The 24,211-nt window shown below is 39.3% G+C and overlaps 1 protein-coding gene across 2 annotated transcripts in view; it reads right to left on the bottom strand.

The window, feature by feature from the left end:
- Nucleotides 1–2,287: 2,287 nt before the first annotated feature.
- Nucleotides 2,288–24,211, bottom strand: part of CDK8 (cyclin dependent kinase 8) — a gene marked incomplete at both ends in the record, with an annotated part of 63,762 nt that continues 41,838 nt past the window's right edge. Inside the window, 9 exons of one of the 2 annotated variants that reach the window (XM_079549670.1) lie at nucleotides 2,288–2,413; nucleotides 6,119–6,277; nucleotides 6,397–6,475; nucleotides 7,842–7,939; nucleotides 13,525–13,597; nucleotides 14,602–14,671; nucleotides 16,662–16,805; nucleotides 19,296–19,427; nucleotides 22,201–22,258. In XM_079549670.1, coding sequence (XP_079405796.1) covers nucleotides 2,288–2,413; nucleotides 6,119–6,277; nucleotides 6,397–6,475; nucleotides 7,842–7,939; nucleotides 13,525–13,597; nucleotides 14,602–14,671; nucleotides 16,662–16,805; nucleotides 19,296–19,427; nucleotides 22,201–22,258 — 939 coding nt within the window. The remainder of the gene's footprint in view (nucleotides 2,414–6,118; nucleotides 6,278–6,396; nucleotides 6,476–7,841; nucleotides 7,940–13,524; nucleotides 13,598–14,601; nucleotides 14,672–16,661; nucleotides 16,806–19,295; nucleotides 19,428–22,200; nucleotides 22,259–24,211) is intronic. The other variant, XM_079549671.1, reaches the window with a different exon arrangement.

Genomic DNA, 24,211 nt, shown 5'->3' with positions numbered 1-24,211 from the left:
CAATGGGAAAATTAAATTCAAGTGCAAACTAATGGCAAGGGTTCTTTTTGTCAGCTGGCAGCACGTCCCTATAGAAAAATAAATTAAAGCTGGCCTGCTATTTTCAAACAAAGCATTGGAGACATCAAAATATACTGGTATCAAGTAAGATTAGCATTAATATGAATAATACTAATTCTCATGCATTAATAAGTCCAAATAAGCAAAAAATCGGGGCTGACAGAAATTTAACAGAAATAAAACTGCATAAAAATTACTCTTGTCACCCCTTCAGCAGCTGTGAGAGCCACTGAACACACAAGTTCAAAGTCTACATAAATATTTAGGGAAGGAGGGAAAAGCTTTCATGTGAAAAGAAACCAGAAAGAATTTTACAGCACTCCCAATTCCATATTTCAGTTTATTCCAGACTTGAGGAAGTCACATTTTGACTCTATTAAAGTCCATGATGAATCTCACGCTATCGATGAACTTCCTCTTTCTCAAGCAGCATAAACTTTGGACTCTGCCTTTTTTCTTTTGTCTTACATCTCAAAAACATTTAGACCTCTTCTCTACTCCATTACTTTTATTACACCTCAAACTTACCCCTGGTTTGCATTTTGGGTTGGCTACAGATTTCTTTCTCCTTTGGCTGCACTCAGCCCCCACCTCTGTGCATTTTTTAGTGCCCAACTTGTCTGCCCTTTTCATGGGACAGATGGGTCGTACAACTGGACGTTCACTCTCCATGAAACGCTCGCAGACAAAATCCTGCACATATTGCAAAAGATATTAATGTCGTAAAGTTGTGGTATGGTATCAGATCGCAAGTGAAAGAAACCTTAGGAAAACTACTTAAGCAAGAAGGTCTCTGGATTTTGCAGATGAGAACGAGCAGTCTGATCTATAAAACACAGCTGGCAATGGACCCACATTCAGTGCACCTCCAGCTGACCAACCAGATGTCCCCAGCAGGAGGCAGTGATGTTTTATGAAGGCATCTATCTTTTTTCTGCTATTTAAAAAGCAGCAGAAATGCAGGTTAAATGCTGTTTCTGAAAACAAAGCCCAATATATACGTAGAACGGCAGACTGGGGCGCCGCACACTGAAGGAATACAGGCAAAGATCATGTGCAGATTTATGAAAAATAAATTTATTACATAACACCTTGTTTTAACAATGTTCGATTTTTCTTTTATTCAGAATACTTGCGTCATTCATGTAAAATAGTTTGATACAGTACATTGTAGGTAAGGTCTTCCTCATAAAGTCTAAGGCTCTCCTAACACCTTGATCCTCTGCTGTAAGGATGGCACCCCTAAACAACGTGCGGACATTTAAAAAAAGAAGAAAAGAAGTAACTGAACGAAATTTGAAGTCCACTACACCAAGCCTGCTCTCAAAAATCATGACGAAATATCTGAACGGATGCCACACCTCTTCAGGGAATATCACTCATGCTTTTTTAATCCCAAAGCATGCTCACAAATCATTAACACCAACAGGAAAAAAAAAAAACAAAACACTGTCTATGACAATCATTTTCACTTGTTTGCTGAACCAAACATGTTTATATCAATGACAACATACTTATTTTACTATCAAATAGCAGCTTTAATACCAGTCAAGTCATAGATTTAAAAACAAAACCAAAAACTTACTCTGGAAATTAATCTTTGGGACGTTTGTAATTGCTGGAAAAAATGCAAACGTTTTCATGTCCATTAAAAAAACCTCATTGTAGCAATTGTGTTGGTCATCAAACATTGACCTACGTGGAAAATGAACCAACCCACAAAAGTCACTAAAAATAAATGTATACCAAAATAACTTCAGTTGGAATCACGGTTATTTTGTTTTTTGCCATGTTAACACATACTGTATACTTCAAGTACCAGTTCAAAGATGTCGTGTACTATTGGTCAGATAAGGTTGTTACATCGAGAGAATTCACCACATACGACAACAAAAATGCTTGCCCCTAGCACATTTCACAGCTTCAACTGCTACAGACTGTCACTGAACAAAAATGCATCGGTCAGTCTGAACCATGTCAAGTAAACTATGGAAGTAGCATATCCACAACACAAACTGTGCTAGCACTTTCTTTTCAAGTCTAACCCAACAACAGGTACAACTGGGAGCCACTACTCCATTCTGTGAAAGGTGGTGGAACTTGGCGATCAGACGTGTTGAAGGTGTGGTTGTACAGTACATTCTTGTGGCCCAGGCCAGGTTCCAGGCAGGCAGCTGCGCAGTCCTGCAGCATTAGCAACAGTGCACTGACATTATTGGGATGCAGCTCAGTACCGATGTGTCTGATGTGAGTACTGTGGAGGCTGCTGGGAGGTAGTTGAATATCCCATGCTGCTCTGTGGCTGTGATGTGCTTGGTCCGGGGTTGGGGTAGGCAGCATGGGGATTGGAACGCTGAAAAGGGGTAAAAGCAGAGGAATGGTAATCCTTCTCATCAGCTGGGTCTACAGTTACTTTTTCTAGAGGTACTGAGCACACACAGTCCTAAAGCAGCTGCTGTCCCTATACTCTTCTCACTTAGATTACCACAGGGCAGATGTGAACATCAGGAACAGCAGGTTAGAAAGGCACTGATACCGCCAGTCAGTTATCCACTCTGAATTACCTTTTGGGAATCCACACCCATCAGAGCCAAACCCCAACAGCCCTCCAGGTAGGTATGGCACAGCTGCATGTTACAGAAAGCTACTATCAGCCACATCAGAGGCTTCTCCACTTGCTCCCTTACACTGCCAAGAAAGTATTTTGGGGCTAGAGCTCAGATCTGTGCATCTCAGTGCTGATGAGCCAGTTGGAATCACTCAGACCTCCTGTTACAAAGGATGTGTTTACCAACCTTCTGCTTGGCCTGGGAGCACGGGCTGGAAAATGGTAAGTGTGTTTAGGCTAAGGGGCCACCTAACAGCCTTATAGCTCTTTGGAGTTGGGTTAAAGATGATAGCCAAGCTCTTCTCAGTAGAACCAGATATTTCAAGGGAAAAGGGCCACGATGGCAGAAGCTTGGGAGGTTCAGGTTGGACATTAGGGAAAAAATATACACAAGGAGGCGAGCACAGCACTAGGAGAACTTGTCCAGGAAGGCGGTGAAGTCTCTGTGGCTGTCTATGGAATTTTCCACGACTCGGCTACATAAAGCCACGGCTGACCTGATTTAACATTAGCAACAGTCCTGCTTCAAGTGGGAGATTGGACTGGATGGTCTCCAGAGGCCTCTTTCACCCAGCATTTCTATGATTATTTACCAAGTGGAGCACTGCAAGGAGACCTGAGCAAGTCAGCAGCTGTCTAACTCAATCCCAGCCTAGGAGTCAGTTATTTACACAGCTGGAACTATAAAGGGGAAGGACTGCATGCAGGACTTTGAATGTAAGCATATGATCACTGGTTAAGTTTACACGCAAAAATCACAGGTTTTGGAAACTGCTGTGCAACTTCTGAACTCTTGATACCACAAGACCCATGTTAGCAAAAGCAGCTCCTACTAAAGGTTGGGAAACTTCTCCATAGCGAGAACTCCAGGGCCAAGGTGGAGCTACTGAGATCTGAATACACCAATCTGAGGTTAAACAATGTCCTGAAAAAGTAAAATATTAAAGTAGCTTTAACGATGTCATCAGCTGGAAAACAAATAACAGGATTGGGTTTTGGCTTTTTGTTTGTTTACTTCTTTTCTGCCATTTGGCATATAGAGTGGAAACTATAATTGGGATGTTGAGCAAGGAAAAATCAAAAGCCAAACTCTACTTGCTAACATATGCTCACTGGATGGAGCTGGCTCTCTAGAGGTGCACAGTGTAAAGAAGAAGAAATGGCAAGAGCAGCACTTAGTGACAGCGGGAACAGATTAGCACTGCTGAGCTTCACCATTAACACAGCGACAGAACTTCTGTGGCACTTCTCTTTTAGAGATGGACTCAGTGAAAGTGCCAAAGCTCTGGGTCACCCCTCTCCACAGAGCAAAAAAAAAAACCAAGCCCTCAGCAGTCTTTTTGCTCAAAAGTGGCTCTCGTATATAGGAAACTGGAAAATATCACAAGCACGGCCATTTAAAAATTCACCATTCTCTGAAGCTGTAAACAACTTCTGCATCTCTACTTCTATAACTGATGTTATAAGGTGGGGCTCATTAAAGAAGTCATGTTTTTCATGAAACTTAGTGCAATGAACAGCTTTTGTTTTAAGACAAGATGTAAATAGCCAGTACTCTTTACAAACCGTTAAGCACCCAGAGGGCTATAGCTGGCAAAAGTGCAGAGTACTGGAACTGCTTCAGTTCATTTAATCGCATCAGCTTCAGAAGTGTCATGTTGCAAATGTAAGGAGAAGGCAAGGATGTCTGTATGCTATGTGTCTACTATTTTTATGCACAGCAGAAAGAATTTAGAAGGTCAGCTTACTCTGCAGAGAGTAATTCAGCTTTTAAGTGGAAAGGGAAACTGCCGTAGTGTGTCCTGCCCAGAAGATGGCAATCCTTCTTCGCAAGGGGAACTTCAACAAATTAAATGAAGAACAAAGAGTAGGTGTTGGATTAAAACACAGGGCTGTATTGTAACATTTGCTTGCTGTCTCTTTGAGTTGCAGGATCAGAATTAAGAAATTTGAGGAATGTTTTCAGGGACACCTGAAACCACCAACGGGCAACATTTAACTGCTTTTGTTCCAGTGCCAGCAAGTGCACATCTCCTCTCTTTGCTTACCGTATTTTCCAGATAACCTGATCAGAGCAAAACCCATTTCCTTCATGTGAGACTGAAACAGAGGGGTGAGGGGAGGAAGAACAGAGGTTTTTTGGTTTCCTTTTGTTGTAGTTGTTGTTTGTTCAGTAATTTTTTTTTATAGAACGAAGTGTTTTGCTTCCTGAAGAAAGCAAAACTATTAATTAGGAGCAATCAAGTTACTAAAACGAGCTCCTGAGGGAGTAAAGTAGCTGCTATCACTACTTCAAGGCAGAAGTACTCCGAAATTAAGTTTGCTGACAAGGGCTGCCCCATCTACAGTCCTGGGATGGCTACCAGAGAACACAAAACTGTTTTGATGAACACAAACTGAAGACAAAACTAGTTCAACTCCTTCCAAGGCAATTTCAGTCTAACTTCTCAGGTAGCAATCTTAGCTCTTGCTCATAAAAGTGGAAACATAAGTTTGTTCCAAATGCCAAGCTACAGCAGCAAAATTAGGTGAAGGATGCTTAAATAGGGCAAATAAATGGGGCTCCTTGACACAATACATGCCACCTTCATATCAAACTCCCCAGATATGTGACTCAAGATGACATGAAGATTAAGAGGGTTACAATTGCATATGCTGCCTTAAACACAGATGCACAGAAATAATAGAAAGAGCCAGCTAAGAGCACTATTATCAACTTTGCAGCCTGACAAACTGAAAGAGATGAATCTCCAGTAAGAGTGTTATGATGCACAATCCAAATAAAAGACAGACCACCTTTATATTCAGAAGCTCAACACTCAACACTCTAGTTTGTAGTTAAGATGGACCACACAGTTTCAAACAGCTCAAAAAATCTATGTAATTCTAGGAGAACAACTTGAAAACTGATAAATTACTGATGTCCTAAGATGAACTGAACCATGGCTTACTGGGATTTATACAAAGAGTCTCAATAAGGCTCCTGAAAATGGCCTTATTATACATTTCCTTGAACCTCACTTGGTTTTCAGTCATGTCAACTTTGCCATCCAAAATTCTGCTTTTCAGTCCATTTACCCAACTAAAACCCTTGTTCAAACTCAGCTTGTTTACTGCAATATGCTTTGCCTCCTAGCACTGCAGGCTTGTCAAAATAAGCCATGTTATTTTTAGGTCATACAGAGAGAAGCACAACAGGCCCCTGATCTACAATCAGCATTGCCTAATACAAATGCAATAATTAGTAGCTATAATAATTTCTGATCCTAATTTAGTTGAATGGGCTGCAAACTTAAGAAGCAACAGCATATTAATTGGCAGGCAAACCATCAACTAAATGCAGTTGATCTGATGGATGCAAAAAAATACCATTTACAGGATTACTTTATTAGCTTGAAGAAATTCTGTTGTGAACATGAGAATCAAACAAGATAAGAAAAAAAAGAATACCTGATAGTCTGAGGTCATAATAAGTCCACCTGAGGTAGTGGTAGGAGGAACAACTCTCACTTTTTTCAGTGGGGGTCCCTGCGTGTGACTGTTGTCTTGGTTCCCTGGATGACCAGTTCCATTAGTATGGTTATTGCCCTGCTGCTGCTGCTGGTTCTTCTCAATTGTTTAAACACAAAGAAAAATTTCAACTCAAAAGCAGTACGTGAAAAAACATGAAAACAGGAAATAGTGTGAAAGCCAGTGAAGCACGATGATACCGTTCTTCCAGTACTTACTTTGTCTCCTTTATCATCTGGTTCTTCTTCTGTTAAAAATTCTCGTTTTGGGTAAGGGATTTGACAACCTGCAAAAACACTGCCCCCCAGAAAAGTCTATTTATCACTGTATTAGAACAGAAAAGTTAGACCTGTAAGATCCATACTCCACCCACACTAGTTTCAAGTAGCCTCACTGGGAGCCTTTATCTACAACAAATGGAGTTCTCCTTTTCTTACTTCCACCACATACTAGACTTATTAAACCTGTTCACATTAGTTTTAAATTTTACATTGCCTTTGATAAACTCATCCAAATTCCTAACAGTTTTCAGCGTTTCCAGTAACTGGTGATGAAACTGATGGCTGGAAAGGTATCTGCAGAGGACCACAGAGCTGCCTTCATCCAGTCACAGCATAATTCACTGTCCCAAATCCAATTAAAAACTGGCCTGTAAAGTCCACTGCCTATTAACAAAACCACCTGTAACACTTAAAAATAACTGGAAGTTTCATCTTCAATTCATATCTCATGGATCACACACTAATTTGCTACTGCTAGCACAAGTTAAGACTTATCTGCCCTTTAGCAATACAAAACATTTGTAATAATGTTTCTGTGCACCTGTTAGCATTACTAATGGTGCATTTGCTCTGAAATGCCAACTTAATACAAGAAAGAAGTCAAACACTGACCTAAAACCAGTTTATGCACAATCAAATAATTCACATGACAACATTAAATAACAGAGGCAGGTCAGGTTATAAATAACTTAGCAGATTTTAGTGATATAATGTCATTTTAATTAACTGCTTTTAAATATACATACCATACTTTGCAAATTCTACCCTAAATAACTGTAGAGAATGATGCACAATGGGCACTAATCACTTCTAAAGATGTGCACATTCATGTTCTGCACTGTTGTTTTTTTGAGGAAAGGAGAAGTTCATTAAAAATGAAATTATTCATCATCTCTAAATTTTGTTCCTTTTGTAATCTCACTGCTTAAACAAAAGGGAGCATCTACAGAAAACAGGTTTAAGTTGTTAAGGATGACAACACAGAGACACAGAGCTGAGTCTCTTCACCACTGAATTTACAACAAAGGCTAGGACAGAAAAATGTAAACTTATTAGTGAGTGTCATTTGGCATTCTGCAGCAGAGGAGTGGACCTGCAGGCACTTAGTTGTCTACAAAGATCTGTAGCATGCCTAATCAACCTGTCAGTGAATAACAAGATTAGTGCTGCAACTAACAGGATCAAAGTTCCATAAAGCAAGAGATTAATAAGAATGCTACTTAATTTTAAAATCCTCAAACAGCATTTTAGCTGTTAGAGCTTTCTTTGGATGTTAGAGAGTAAGTATTCAGCTTAATATTCACCAACATTTATAGCAGAGAAAGCATGCACTTCTAAGGCACCTCTGGATGTACTGATAGGTTAATAAACTGACCACTTACTCGGATGTGGGAAGCGGATCTTCTAAGAAATATGGATCCTGCATAGCCTGTTCTGAGGTAATTCTCTTTATTGGATCCATAGTAAGCAATTTCTGAAGCTACATAAAATGAAAGATAAAAAGCTCTGCATTATCAGAACTGATATAACAGAATTTACAAAATATTCATTTTGTAAACGGATTTCATTTCAGACTACATTATTTCTGAAAGATCAACTGATACAAATGTCTCCGATGTCAAAACCTGAACCATAAATGGCAGGAACCCCATTCTTTTCTTCTGTTAAAAACACGGCTCCACACAGAGCATCCATAACTTACCATCAGTTTTCGCAGCCTGTCACTTCCTGCTACATGCAACACGTGCATAATTGGCTTCATAACTACACTTAACAGGAAGTCACATCACACCATTTAATTAACAAATAGCAATTGATAAGCAAAAGTGATGCCACACTCATTATTCCTCATTATTTTGTATTGCCACATCAATACATTTCCATTGTCATCCATAGAATTCAGAAGATCTCTATAAAGTCACAATTCAGAAAACGTGATAAAGCGGCCATCAGCACATTCAAAAACTCCACCTGGCTAGACAACTTTTTATTACCCATTCCTGCACGTATTTGTCTCTTCTGATAAACACAGATTCTCCAACACAACTGTTTGCTACACGTTGTTGGTACGCTGAAATGGATCCAGCGCCATTTCTCTATCAGATTAAGACCTGGGCCCTTATTTCATGAAGGTGATAAATCAGATCAGATGCCAGCTACTTGAAAAGAAAATGTATTTCAAAACATCTGTGCTGGTTAAAGACAGTGAAGATGATCATTGCCGATAAAGTATGAACATGCAAAAGACAAAGTAAAGTACATTTTAGAAAATAGCTGAACTCAGGTCAACTAAAAAACCAGCAAAACCTTACCCTTTGACATGGCACATCTTGCTCTCATTGGAATGTATTAAAAGAGGGCTAAGAAGCACACACGATATTTGCCCTGTGCCTAACTTTTTAAAATGGCAGACAAGATGTTTCAGTGACAGGGAGCACAACCAAAACCCTAAGGTAACACACAAAGATGAAAATTTAATAAAACAAACCTGCTAATCAAAGCAAAGTGAGAAAACGATACGGAAAGTTTCAAACACAGGTACTTAGATGCACGGCCTTTGAGAAATGCTCAGGATACACAGCCAGAATCTCATCCTTACCAACTTAAAATACCAGTAACAAACTTGAAGACTAAATTCAGCATAACATTGAAGACTGAAAGGTGGTTTTAAAAACATCTCTTGCACATGTTTTGCTGTTCTAGTCTAATTTTGCAATCACCTGAACATTTTCAGAAGCTGTCTGGACTTCACACATCTGCCACTGTGAGATCTCAACAGCAATTTTCAATAAAAAACACATTAGAAATACCATGCTCTTTCCATATGTGTAGGATCTTTCTCTGGTTTAGGATCTGCAGACCACAGAGGTTTTGTCTAACTCCAGTACTGAAACAGCAGTACTGCATTTTAGAAGTTTCTCTTTCTCAAAAGGGTGGTGCAGGCACATCTGTTTCTCCCCATCCATTCAGCAGTTATTTTGTGGAATACAGTTGTGCTGGATGCACAGCTTTTCTGAGCAGAATGAGCTGAACTTCAGATAGTAACAGGGAAAGAAAAATCAAAATCCTTCATGCATTATTATGATGGAATACAGCACCTAAGTCAAAACTACACCTTGACCATAGAATTACAGAATGGTTTTGTTGGAAGGGTCTTTAAATATGATCTAGTTGCAACCCCCATACCTGCCATGGGCAGGTATGCCACCCACTGGACGTATTGTCACAATGATCTTCAAAAGAAATGCTGCACTTTTGACTTAGAGCACTTTGTTTTGAAAAATAAGCCATCTAACAAGATGTGCAGAAATTACATATGTAAATAGCATGAATTTCACAGTTGCTCTTCATACTTTTCATGAGATTAACCTTTTTATAAAGATCTAGTGTCACAATCTATGTATGAGCTGATCGTCTCCTTTCACTAGCTATAAGTGGGCATATGCAACCACAGTGCAGACCTCCATATGGCAGACAGCTAAAGTTAGAAAGTACATTTCCTCTCCTCAGCCTTCAGTTCTAATGGCATGGTTTAGAACATAATAAATCACAGAATCATCAGATGCTTTGGGCTGGAAGGAACCTTTAATATCAACTAGTTCCAACCCCCTGCTATAGGCACGGACACCTCCCTTTAGACCAGGCTACTCAAAGCTCCATCCAGCCTGGCCTTGAATGCTTCCACAACCTCACTGGGCAACCTGCTCCAATGTCTCACCACCCTCACAGTGAAGAATTTCTTCATGATACTTAGTCTAAATCTTTAAAGCCATTTCCCCTCATCCTGATGCTACATGGCCTTATGTAAGTTCCTCTCCAGCTTTCCTGTAGGCCCCCTTAAGGTACTGGAAAGCTACTATCAGGTCTCCCCATAACCTTCTCTAAGCTGAAGACTCCCAGCTCTCTCAGCCTGTCCATATAGTCCTTAGGTGCTTCATCCCTCTTATCATCTTTGTGTTCCTCCTCCAGACCCACTCCAACAGCTCCATGCCCATCTTGTGCTGGGGACTCCAGAACTGGACGCAGTACTCCAGGTGGGGTCTCACAAGAGCAGAGCAGAGGGGCAGAATCTCCTCCCTCGACCCGCTCATCATGTTTCTCTTGATGCAACCCAGACACATTTGGCCTTCTGGGCTGCAAGCACACATTGCTGGCTCATGCAGAATCTTTCATCAACCAACATCCCCAAATCCTTCTCCTCAGAGCTGCACTCAAAACCATTCTCTACTCAACCTGTATCTGTGCTTTGGATTGCCCTGACCCAGCTGCAGGACCTTGCACTTAGCCTTGCTGAACTTCATACGGTTGGCATGGGCCCACCTCTCAAGCCTGTCCAAGTTCCTCTGGAGAGCAACCCTTCCCTCTAGCAAGTAAACTGCACCTCTCATCTTGGTCTCATTTGCAAACTTGCTGCAAGTGCACTCAATCCCACTGTCCATGTCTCCTACAAAGATGCTAAATAGCACTGGTCCCAGCACTTATCCCTGAGGAACGCCACTCGTCACCGGCCTCCACTTAGACACTGAGCCACTGCCCACAACTCTCTGAGAGTGACCACCCAAAACCAATTCCTCATCTAGCAAGTGATCCACCCATCAAATCCATTTTTCTCCATTTGGTGACCAGGATATAATGTGGGAGAGTGTCAAAGGCTTTGCACAAGTCCAGGTAGGTGACATTAGTTGCTCTTCCTTTATCCACTGACGCTGTAACTCCATCATAAAAGGGTAAGTCAGGCACGACTTATCCTTGGTGAAACCATGTTTGTTACCACCAATCACCTCATCTTTGTTTTCCATGCACCTTAGTAGGGCCTTCAGGAGGATCCACTCCATGATCTTGCCAGGCACAGAGGTGAGACTGACTGGTCTGTAGTTTCCTGAATCTTCCTTTTTCCCTTCTTGCAAATGGGGGTTATGCTTTCCCTTTTCCAATCAGTGGGAACTTCACCAGACTGCCATGACTTTTCTAAAAAGATGGACAGCAGCTTGGCAACTTCACAGAATCACAGAATCATAGAATTGCTCAGGTTGGAAAAGATCTTAAAGATCATCGAGACCAACCACTACTGAACCATATCATCTGCCGGTTCCCTTAGAACCTGTGGATGGATCTCATTGGGTCCCAAGGACTTCTGAACTTCTAGGTTCTTTAGACGGCCTCAAACTTGATCTTCACTTAAAGCATGCTGATCTTCCTTCTCCAAGTTCTTATCTTTGCTTTCTGTAGCTAGGGTAGTGTGGCCAGAACCCCTGTGATGAAGACTGAAGCAAAGAAATAACTGAACACTGAGCAGCTTTCCCTGTATCCCATGTGACCAGATCTCCAGTTTCCTTCCAGAGAGAGCCCACATCTTCCCTGGCCTTCCTTTTATCACTGATACACCTCTAGAATTTCTTCTTGTTCCCCTTGATGTCCCTGGCTAGATTTAATTCTATCTGGCTTTTAGTTTCCTAACCTGATTCCTGGCTGCTCAGACAGCTTCTTTGTAGTCCTCCCAGGTAACCTGTTCCTGCCTCCACTCCCTACAGACTTTCTTTTTGTGCTTAGGTAACTCCAGGAGCTCTTTGCTAATCCACAGAGGCCTCCTGGCACAGGCCTCCCAGCACTGCCATCAATCCAGCTTTGTTTTTCACATCATTCACATGGAGTCACAATAGGCATTTTCAACTCCCCGAGTTTGCATGAAGTTTTTGTGGAACTATTATCTCAAACAATTCAAAAGCAATCACAGGAGTGAAAAGAAGGTAAAAAAGAAAAGAAAATTGCCAACACACTTAAAGAACACCACAAGCATAAAAAACATTGCAAAATTCTGGCACTTTATTAGGAAATTGACTTATAAAGCCTTCCCATCATGTGCAGACAAGATGTGAACAAACTTTGTAATCATCAGTAACAAAAAACAAAAACCACAAGACAAGTTTAATGACTGTGTAACCATTATCATGTGGGAGACATCCAAACTATTCTGTCCCCTTGTTCAGGCAACAGCACAGACATGAATTTTTCACTTAGCATTACAAATATTGTCTATAAAGAACTGTTGAACCAGAAGATCACCTGCCTGAGCAACATAAGAAAAACACAGTATACTTTATATGACTTTGTGACTACATGCCATGGGATAAAAGGAAAAATGAATCAACCAGGAGCAGCAGCTGGGTCTCCATGTTCCAGGGCACATTTAAGCAGGAAAACGGAAACCAAAGAAAGAGTTGGAAAAAAAATAAGCTGGAAAAACAGAAAGGAGTCAAAGTTGTCTCATGTAACGTCACTTCCGCTTGTGACAAGGAAACCTGTACTTCAGTGTCAGGAAAGGAAAAATTCTACTTAGTTCAAGTTGATAAATGAAAGCATTTCATCCTTGGCAACCACACTTATCCATGCATTCACCATTTCTGGAATTAGCTGGGGTGTTTTACAATTGCAAGTGTATTATTTTAATGGAAGTCTAAACAAAAAGAAGTGTTATGTTCTAGAGACAAATAACTATTATAAGAATACTGAAGAATACTAAAAAGTTTTTGTAAAAAAAACTATTAAAGATTAATGCACCAGGAACACACACATGATGTAATTTTCTAAACATACAAATCTCAAGTAAAATGTTGGGCTCTTTTGATTTGGCAGCTATTTTCTTAATTCATGTTGTTTTGTTTTCAAACAGGCAAGAGTGGTAAGTTTAAAATGAATATGTAGAAAATAATGTGATTAAGTATATTTTTAAAACAAAAAATAGGCTATTAGAAGTATGTAAAGCAGCAAAATAGCAAAAATAATAGTAATATTGCAAATATAGCTACACATTTAATACTGTTTCAAGACCGAAAACTTCTAATACACTTGATAAATGAATTAATCTGATGAACAGCTCAGAGAATTATACTAATGTGAGAAGATAACGTGTTTTTGCAACTTTCAAATCATATATCACTTATTACTAACCTTATTTAAAAGATGAAATATAATATTTATAAAATAAAGTTAGTCACAGACTCTCAATCTAAAGAATTCTAACTTACATAAGGATTTTTATTTTATTTTGTGAATGCAGGAACTTACCAAGTGAAATGCCTTACTGTCTGGTTTAACTTTATGCTTTTCCATATATTTGATAAGGCTGCAGTTGGTGTATCTAGAGAAGAACAGAAAATTAAATTTCTAATACGCAAAGCAGTGATGCTACAAAGCTTTCTTAGCACTCAAGAAACATATTATTGAGAATAGCTGTCTTTGCTAATCTATTAAGCGCAGAAAGAAGAGCAACTACCAAGACCAGAAGATTGCTTAAAAACCATTCAAACACTACAGAAATTCATCTGTTCACTCTTAAACCATATACAGTCAGCAAACTTGGACTTTTAGCCACTTCACTGTAACAGTTTGAACAGTTTCTTTCTATCCAGAGAATTCTACGTATTTCTAATGTTAGGACACACTGAGATAAATGCCATGTCCGTGTCAACACTGTCCTACAATGTGCAGGTTGTTACAAGAACGTCCACAAACTCACTTTTTTGAGCAGAAGCTCAGAAATAAGGTCTCTAAATGGTCTGTTGCGATAGCATTGCAGATGCAAGAAACATATAATAATAGTGCTCCAAATCCCTCAATTTGATCAGTAGGGAAGCAAAAAGACAACAGTGGTAGGGTCTTAAGGGCAAGTATTAGAATCTGGTAATGTGACGACAGCATGTTTAAGATATTCTTTCCTTCATAAGCTACCCCAGGTATCATGACTGACAATTATACTCAGCTTGTTAGAAATACTGTAAGTTTGCTACACTACTTATATGCAGCTATCACAGGAGAATCATTTTCAGTACCACAGATTTGGAAGCAGCTCTGAGGAACTATGCTTAGTAATTTTCAGAGCTGTCTGAGGTCTTACTGGCATCAGCAGTTTCACACCTGCCACTCTCTCATTTGCTGTTCATGTCTGGCCACTTTTCTATGATTCACATCAACTCAACAGATCAACTTTACCATTAAAAACCAACTTTCTACTTCTTCAGAATCTAAGTCCCAGTTACATAGCCACTGCTTAGGATGAAAACAACCTAAACTATAATAATTTTAAAGTAGGAGGGAGAAATAAAATAGGCATTCTTCAGAAAGCTCATTTCAACACAGACTTACGTGTTTCTTCGGAAATCCTTCATTAAAGTTGAATGTTCAGGCATCTTTTTTATGTCTTCCCAATCTTTATCTGCAAAAATCAGTATTTATTACTTTATTTTTCTTTCTCCTAACTACAACAAAGGCTTTTAAAGTATCAGTGTGGACCCTACTTTTTTCATTCAGCTACTCTAAGCATATAGCTACTTATTTCTTTACATTCCCTCTCTTCACAATTAATCTTCTCAGCTCATAAGAGATTCTATTTATATGTAACTCAAGAACTCCAAAAAAAAAACCTACCAGCTGCAATGAAGATCTCCATATGACCAAAGGACAACACAGAAGAAAAACATGTCAGCCCAGTGCACTTGCACCCTTCAGGTCGGTTCCCTAATTTGTTTAGGAACAACAGTGATCACTGGGTAGGATTACACCCAAGTCTAGTAAACATTCATTTTCATTCTGATAGTTTTGTTACAGGAAAATGTATGGAGGTACTGTGTAAATCTGTGCCAGCATCAGCCTAAAAGAAATCCTATTTGTCCAGAAAAGGTCAAGGCGGGGTAACATTAGCACATTCCAATTAAATAACATTTAATCTTAACTCTCTGTATGCACAAAGCCTGAAATGCCTTTAAAAATAAAACAACACTCAGCAACATCACCTGTTAGCCTCAAATGTATTATGCTCTGTAACTACTAAAAAAAATTCTATGGACAAGCAGTTTGATTCAAGTCAAATCTTTACCAAAACTAATCATATTTGCAAATCCTTGGAGCTCAGAAGTATCAAATTAATACATAAATCCATAGACATTCTCTACTTTCCCTGTTGTTCTGTTCCTCTCCCTACCCCTTCTCAAGACAGCTGAAACTTTCAAATACAGCAACTGTCAGTCAAAAAAATGTTGCTATTAAATGAAAAAATAGTAATTGTGAGAAAAACAGACCTACAGAATTGAGAGTAAACCATAAAACAGCACTATTTAAGCCCAACACAAAAAACAATGAGATTGTTATCTATTTGTGTAAGCTACACAAAGACAATATCAACTCCAAATAAGGAAGGAAAAGCACAAGAAAATGATAAAATTCTAGGCTAGACACCAAGAAGTTAAGTATTGCTTAAAGAGGATGGACTGAGGAGCTTTCATTAAAATTAATCCACCTCATGTGCAAAGGCAACACTTATAGCAATCTCATACAGCAGTATGGAAGCAAGGAACTAAATAAAGGAAAAAAGAAAGTCAAAGGGAAAGATGAGAGCAATTTTAAGAACAAAATTCTATAACCACACAGACATAGAGACCACAAACTTTGTGTGATGAGAAGCAGAAAGTCCACCAGCACAGCAAAGAAAGAGGTTACTAATACTAAATGGGAACAGAGAATACAGGGAACACAAGCAGTGAAGAGAAAGATGACTGAAAGGTAAAAATAAGCCCCCTGTAATTCAGACACCTGCAATCATATAAGCACTAGAAGAAAAACGTTGAAATGAAAGTATTCAAGATAGCCTGTAGAATAAAAGATATGACCAACACTGAGAGGAAAATGCAACAGGAGACATCCACGCTGTGCTTTGTTTTGGCTCATGTGACCAGTTCTTTCTTCTCGTTTGAACAAAATACTATTTCTCTGGAAGATAACCTTTCTACAAGGGAGAAACAAAAAAAGAAACACCCTCCTCTAATTCCAAATGTAACCTTTCTTTAATTTAGCATATGCATAATATTCAGAAAATGTAGGCATTGTTCTTGGTTTTATACAATCATAGATCACTTTTCAAACATAAAATCAATCCTGGAGAAGTCCCAGAAATATTCTATATCGTTTTTAATCATCCATCATTTAAAGAGATCTTTTAAAAACAGAATATTGATACATTTGTAGGCATAGATAAACACATCAGTAATAACAGGAAAAATATTTGATGTAACTATTAGATTCTAGGTGACTCACAACAAAGTTTGTGTTTAAACAGCTTTGCTGCTTTTGTCAGCTGCCACCTTCATATGCAAAAAACACAATACAGATATCTTTCTTTGAACAGCCGTGATAAAAAAGACAACACGTACCTGCAGGAAATCCCATAACGTTGAATATTCTGTCCAGCTGGTCATGGTGATAAGGATTACTAGTTTTGATATCCTCTTGTCGACAATGGAATATTGGCTCTGATGTTAGCAGCTCTGCAAATATACACCCTATGGCCCAAATATCTTTAGAAAAGGAGAACAGAAATAAACGTCAAATGAATCTTTCCAAAAGCATCTTGGTGAAGTAAAATGTTAGTTTTCCACTTATGGGTTAAGGTTCCTACACGGAAAATTCCAAGTTTCTATTGCACAACACTTCTTAAGATTTCCCTTTCAGCTACAGGTCCATAATTCAGTAACACAAGTATCATACAAGTTTAGTGGGGCTTTTTGTTTGTTTTTTTTTGTTGTTGTTCATTTCGTGTGTTTTATTCTGGTGGGTTTTTGTGTGTCTGTGTGTGTTCAGTGCTGTTGCTCATTTATTTTTGTTTGCTCATTTTTAAACACAGTTACCACACTGGTAAAAGTGAGTTTGATTTAAAAAAAAAAAAAAAGAAAGAAAAAAAACCCAACAAAAGCTATTTGATTAGCTGTCCACACAAACACAACTGGAGAACCAACCAACACGTCACCTGCTCAAGGTCACACTGCTCCCATCAAAACATTTGCTCTCTCTGATCAGCCCCTCATTTTAACAAATACTTAAAGGTCCCTAAAAAATATGAGCAGTGATAGAGAAATAACCAAACACTAGCTACAAAGTTTTGCAGTAAAATAATAAAACTGCTGTAGGCGCAAGCATCTCACCCTCTTTAAAAAAAGAAAAAAAGAAAAAAAAAAAAAAAAAAAAGTTCTTTAAAAAAAAAAGTTATGCTTTTCTTTCTGGATAATGTTCTCCCCAACCTGTTGTTTTTTTTTGTTTTGTTTTGTTTTGTTATTTTTTTTTGTTATTATTTTTTAAAACAAAAATACTTTCATTTTTAACTGCTTTGTCACAGTCCACAAAATCAGTCTAAATCTTCTGAATTGCTTCCCCCATTTTTTCCTAGTATATACAAGAGCAGTTTCTAAGTTACACATACTAAAGCCACATCAAACCTTGAATGAACAAGGAAAGGTCAGGAACAAGGACAAAAGCCAATGATGCAGAGAACACAACCCCACTGCTCAGTGCTTGCATGCAGCCAGTTTTTATCAGTGCTGAAAAAAATTATGTACTAAAGGCCATGGTTATCCATGCAGTTTTTCACATGCTGCAACCAGAAGGAAACGCCAATAAAACAAAAGAACACGCAAACACTATAAAAAAAGCAGTTAAAAAGAATGTACTTAATACCAGAAATATGGTACTAACATAGTTGCTGAAAATAGATTTGAATCAAAGATTAAAATCTCTGAGAAAAACACTGACACAATGTTAAGAAAAGAATGTGCAGCCTGACAGGAGAACTTCAGGTTATGGAAATAATAACATCTGTGCCAATGCACAGCCTCCACTTTTGTCCAGAATAAGAGGAGCCCTGCAGGGGAAATTGTTTCCCCAGAAACATGTGTCAAGCTTTAACACAGATTTTGAAAATGAGCAGCTTGAGAGGGAAAATTTCCCAGATCTCTTCCTTAGGGTCTCTCACTCCCCTCACTGAGGTGAACACCGTCCCCAGGTGCCCAGGCCTCTCCCCGCCCTCCGGCCACAGCCTACCATGGCTCTGGATTTGGGGACACTCGTACCGCCCAGCAGCAGGTGGAAAGGCCAGCACAGTGATGGCCACTCAGACTGGTGAGTAGGAGCGATGAAATAAGGAGCTGGCAGCATTCAGCTGATGGAATGAACACCATCCTCACAATGCCTGCATACTGCCAGGCTGCAGGTCTGGGTGCGCCCACAGCCCCTCCTGCTGCAGGGCACTGACCACGTCCCACTGCCTCAAGCAATTCTGAGGCACTTGTGTGCTTCGAAAAAGACAGAATCATAGAATGGCATGGGTTGGAAGGAACCTTAAAGCTCACTGAGCTTTAACCCCTTGCCATGGGCTGACACCGCTTGGGCTACCCAGGGTCGATCCAACCTGGCCTTGAACGCCTCAAGGGATGGGCTAAAACACAGGCCTGACAGAGCAGAACCTGTTATTGGCAACTTCCGTCCACTGAAGAGAAACACATACCAAATAGCAAACTTAACATGATTAATTTCTCGCAAACTTTGACAGGTGCAGAAGTGAGGAGTAGCAAGTAAAATGCCACGTTGCATTAAACTTCACTGATACAGGTCAGTGCAGTGAATACATTCTCCATCCTATGCTTTCCCAAGTATATTTCCCAAGCATTTATAAAACCAGATGAAAACCTCTGCAATGAAATCAACACATTATGTCTCATCATCACATGGGTATTACCAACAGTTTGAAGATGCATCCCTATCACTTTAAATCTAACAGCAGCTAGGAAATTCTTGAGGAGCAGCCATTACACCGCATTGCAGGGCACTTTGAACCAAACCCAGAAATGTTTCATTCCTACAGCTAGTCAGAAACCACAAACAACTTGTCAAAGTTAAGCATTTCCTCAAGAGTTCAGTATCACAGCTGCTGACCTTTGTAGAGTTTAATAGTATTCAATGTCTGGGTGCAATTTGCATGAACAATAGTACGGCAGGTTATCCTCCATTTTACTTACCGATAGCTTTGGTATAATGCCTCGCTCCAAGAAGCAACTCTGGAGCTCGATACCAGAACGTTACAACTACTGGATCCAAGTCTGCTAAAGGCTTCAGAGGTGAATTAAATAATCGGGCAAAGCCCATATCAGCTGCAAAATTTAAAGAGAGGTGTTTTAGTCTTTTAGGAAAACTACCATATATTTTTTATAATGAACTGATTGAGTTTGTTAGAGCTACCATCACTGTGCTAAATAAACACAAAGACAGACTGCAGCAGATAGGAATTCTGTGAGCAGATTTCATGTTCTTAAAGCTTTTGTAGAAGTTACTGGATGCCATCACCTATAAAGTACATCATTATAAATCATTACTAACACGAGCCATTTAGAACGAAGAATTAACCATTGTTCTGAAAAAGCGTATCATTCACTTCTCTCAGGACACTGGTAAATCCTGACTCATTTTACCTGATGTTCTCCGGTAAAATAATCCATTATACTGCATGGTCTTTCAAGAAGCATTTTACATGTGAGCAAAACACAAGTTCTGCACAGGTTAGAATGATTTATAATACATACGTGCATGCCACAAAAGCTACCTACTCATGAAGTTAGCTGTAGCAAGTTTTCCTCCACAGAAAAAGCAACTAAGCCTACAGCACCTGCCTCCCTAGCAACATTCTGTCAAGAAGTTATTATTTCCAGCACCAACATAACAGTACTAGACATCATTAAGGTTCTGATTTTAAGCTGTGCTTGGGGGATTAAAAACTGCTTTTTAGAATTGGTAATATATATATCTTCCTAGGAAGCTGCCTGAGCTAGCTAGCAATAGAAATGATACAGGAAAAAAATGGGCAGAGACTAAAATTTGCAATTTCACCCACTGGATCTGCTTGTCTACCCAGTGTTCCCCAAATCCCAAGAACAGGGACTCTGGTGCAGGGGTATACACATGCTGAGAAAGATTGGAAGGAGATGAGCAGCCATTCTGAGGGCAAGAAACTATCTGTTATAGCTCACTGGCTGGGGGGAAATCTGCAGTGTAATATGGGTCTCTAACTTGACGAGACAACTTGAACTACTTTTTCATATGCATTCCTATTTATGATTGTTTTAATGCATTTAAAAAGAGAAACATTTTGCCATTTTCTAAATTATAGATTACTGAAGATACGATCAAGTCACTAGCATCTATAAAAAATTAATAGTCTGCAGAAATTGGTTTTTTTTTTTTTTTTTTTTTATACTCAAAATGACGCAAAAAGCTTATAAAAGTTATTTTAAGTTAAATGCCAGTTATGTATTTTTTAGAGAAATTAGTTGCACTGGAAAAGTGGATGCCCTTGTTATGGGTTTAATTTCTGCATTTTTTTTCCTGCTGTGGTAATATCTTAAGAACATAAGAAAAAAAATCTACATTTTGATAACACACTTAGAAATGCAGGGTCCCCTCACCCCCCTCCCCCCGGGAATGGATGGCTCAGAGGACTGGTGGTACAATCCAGAATCTTTCACCCGTCCATGATCAGTCTGACTAAATTTGGTTGTGTTCAAACTTATTCCCAAATTAATTCAAAACTATCCATTAAATTGGTGGTCTTTGTGCAAATATTAGCAAATAGTTGTGTTCAGCAAACACCACCACTACAGTTCAAACTGCACATGCCCAGAGAACGACCTACGTTCTTCATTTTGGAAGCAACTGCTCCATGAAGAATATGGCAGTAGGAAGAAATAGTCATTTCTGCTGTCTGTGCTGTCCCTGTTTTGTACGCAGAAGACCTCAAGTTCTGCTCTCAACCCTAAGGCTTAGAAGGGCATTAAAATCTTTCAGGGTGGGATGTGCAGAAGTGTTCAGCCTTGGCCTATCTATTCCCTTGGGTTTCAAGAAGGGAGGGCAGAGCTAGAGCAGCACCGAACGCCCCCTGGAAGTCCTATAGCCCTGTCCTTTACACTAGTGATTAACGTTATAGTTCAGATAAACAAAACAGTAAGTGTACAGAGCAACAGAGCAGAAGAACCACTTCATAGAAGAGAGCCAGAGGGAAGTGAAAAAGACGAACTACCTTTAAAATAAATTAAAAATAAATAAATAAATAAAAGCCTATCAGATGGGGCTGTATTCGCATAACAGATATAAGGAGGCTGTGCATTAGCAGCCTGTTCCCACAGCACTGACACACTAATGCACAGCCTGGTATTGCTTAGTACTGTTAGGCTATGGTTAGTTTTTATGTATTTATTTACTTTAATTTAAAACAATTGGAGTTCTGTGAGTTATCCCCTGACTCTGAGCAGGAATTCCCACAAAAAATTCTACAGTGGGGAAGCGTTGGGTCACTTTACCCACTTACAGCCCATTTGGAGCATTTAGCAGGAGTTCTCAGTCAATGTTTTGTCTGAATTCCTGTGTTTTCTGGACTTTAGGATCCCTCGTGCTGATCTCCAAGAGACCTGTCTGCCCTTTCAAAAACATGTTGTAGGCTTGATGCCATCTCTGATTTCGTTATAAAGTTTTAAGGTTTTTAGGAGTAGCAGTGGATAGTTCCTATTTAGATTTTGGAAGCAGCAGCAAGATAATGTCATGACATTACTAGGGCAAATGGAAGAAGTTTTAAAACCCCATTTCTTTCTCCTCTCCTCCCTTGCTGACTCCCTTACCCCCACATCAACACCCACCGCCCCACACAAACACCCATTTAAACAAAACATATTGACATTTACCAGCTTTGATTGGTAAGGCTACCACATTTCATTGGCAGGGATCTAACATCAAGGAGCCAGTCACTCAAACACAGCATTTAGACAATGTCTCCAGCAAATACTAGTATGACAGTAACTACTTTAAGGGGTACAACCGCACCTCCAGAACATTCTAACTTAAATGCTACACTGGGACTTATCAAAGATATCAACATACCAATTTTTACTCTTCCTCGCTCAGGACCTTCACCCATAACTAAAATATTAGCAGGTTTCTGTGGAAAAAAAAATAAATATACAATACATATACCACGATAAACCTAAACACAGTCTCTGAAAAGTTAGTTAAGCTTTGTTTTGCCAGTTTTAAACCAGTTTTGTTTTGATCAAAATGACAAGTTTCTCTACCACGCTGTGCAAGGGCCCAGCCACAGGCTCTCCCTGACTGCATCTCCCTCACGTTTCCTCCCAGCGTGGCTGTGCTCCAGCACTGTGCTCCCTATGCTGCTGCCCTACCGTCAGCCACCCCAGCAGGCACTCTGCAGCCTCCCACATTGCTATGGAACCCCTGGTATTCAACCCGGTGCGCTGGGCAGGAGGCAGACCCTGGCTGCTCAGCATCCCTCGGCACTGGTGCAGGAGTCATCAGGCACCTGTGCAGACACGTTTTCCATGAAAAAAGTACATTGCCATACAGTTTTATATGGGAGACAAAGATCATCTGGATTATTCCTATTTACAAGTATATACCAACTCAGACAGCGTGAAACCAGAAAGTGTTCCCATTGTGCTATCTTTCTCTCCATTATTTTGATAGACAAATACCGATTCTTCCCTTCTTTCTTTTACTAGAGGTGAGTCACAGAACTGAGCTGGAGCTCAGCTGATTAGTAAGACAACCACTTGCTCCTTAATCCATTCTCCCATCCTCTAGTTTCTGTTCTCAAAGTTAAGTTCTTAAAACCCAGTCTCTGTATTTCCGTCAGAAGATTCCTCACATGCTAACATGCTGCATATAAATCAAGCTTCACTGCTTATTTTGAAGAAGAAAGCAATGAAATTCACAATGAAATTTTAAAATTTATACCAGTGTGATTTTTTTTTTGTTTGTTTTTTAAATTTTATCTTAAATTGAGTGATTTAGGTATCTACTCATACAGTGATTCTTGGACAAAATGGGGTCCTAATCAGTTGTCCATTAGAAGAACTGCAATAAGGTCAAGTTACAATCTAGCTTCTTTTTCCCACTTTACTTGGACCTGAAGAAAGAAAGTAGTCCAGTAAGAAAATTTAGGCTACTTAAAAATTAAGAGAATGAATCCTAGTATCTCTTGTAGAGAGCAAAGTGTGATCTACCAAACATTCACTATTACTGAACCTATTAGATTTTGGCATAGAGCACATTCAAAGAGTTAGAAGGCCACAGTTAAATACCAATCTAGTAATAATACATATTGCACAAAACTAGGTGAAAGGTAATAACTGGAAAAAAAAAATCCTTGAGAAACTTTATTACTTCGGCCAATGAAAAGCTCCAATGGGGGTTTCTGAAGCTGCACAACCCACGTACAGAATACATAAATGGAGCACAGGGTAAAGACGAAAGCTGGTGTTACAGCTCGGCTGACCAAAGACTTTCTGATAGCAATTACAGCTCAGCAGAGCACACCTGAGCTGTACTAGCTCAGTGATGTGCAGAAGAATTTGTGTCCCACACCACCAACCCCATCTTTTTTTTTTCTTTTCTTTTTTTTACTTCATTTATTCTTTCTTTACATACAGGTATACATTCCATGCGAGCAGTGCGTCAGCACAAAAAAAAAAGCAGTATGTGTGCACATAGCCCACAAAGCATCAAATTCAGTTGTTTCAAGAGAAGCTCAGAAATAAGCAAGCCACGTAAGTCTTCAAATCCAGAGGTAATGCTGAAGTTTAAAGCAATTCAAACTACTATTCAAGAAAGACAATTCTGCCACACTCTCTTGCTACACATTGATTCAAGGAGAAAATATGAATTTATTTTACGAAAGCTGCTTCAGTGTATCTAGGATGTTAATGAGCTATTTGCCTGATTAATATATTATATTTTTAGCAGAAAGATTACAAAAGCACCAAAGTTTTTCAGGTAAATCGTATGCTATTCTGAAACATCATATTTTACATGTTGGTAACACTCTTCACAAAAATGCTTATAACATCCTCCTTATTCTTTTACCTTAAAAAAAAAA

Source organism: Tetrao urogallus, assembly GCF_951394365.1.
Source record: "Tetrao urogallus genome assembly, chromosome: 1".
Classification (NCBI taxonomy): Eukaryota; Metazoa; Chordata; class Aves; order Galliformes; family Phasianidae; genus Tetrao; species Tetrao urogallus.
Note: the sequence above shows the minus strand (reverse complement) of the source record. Positions and strands in the feature narration are given on the sequence as shown.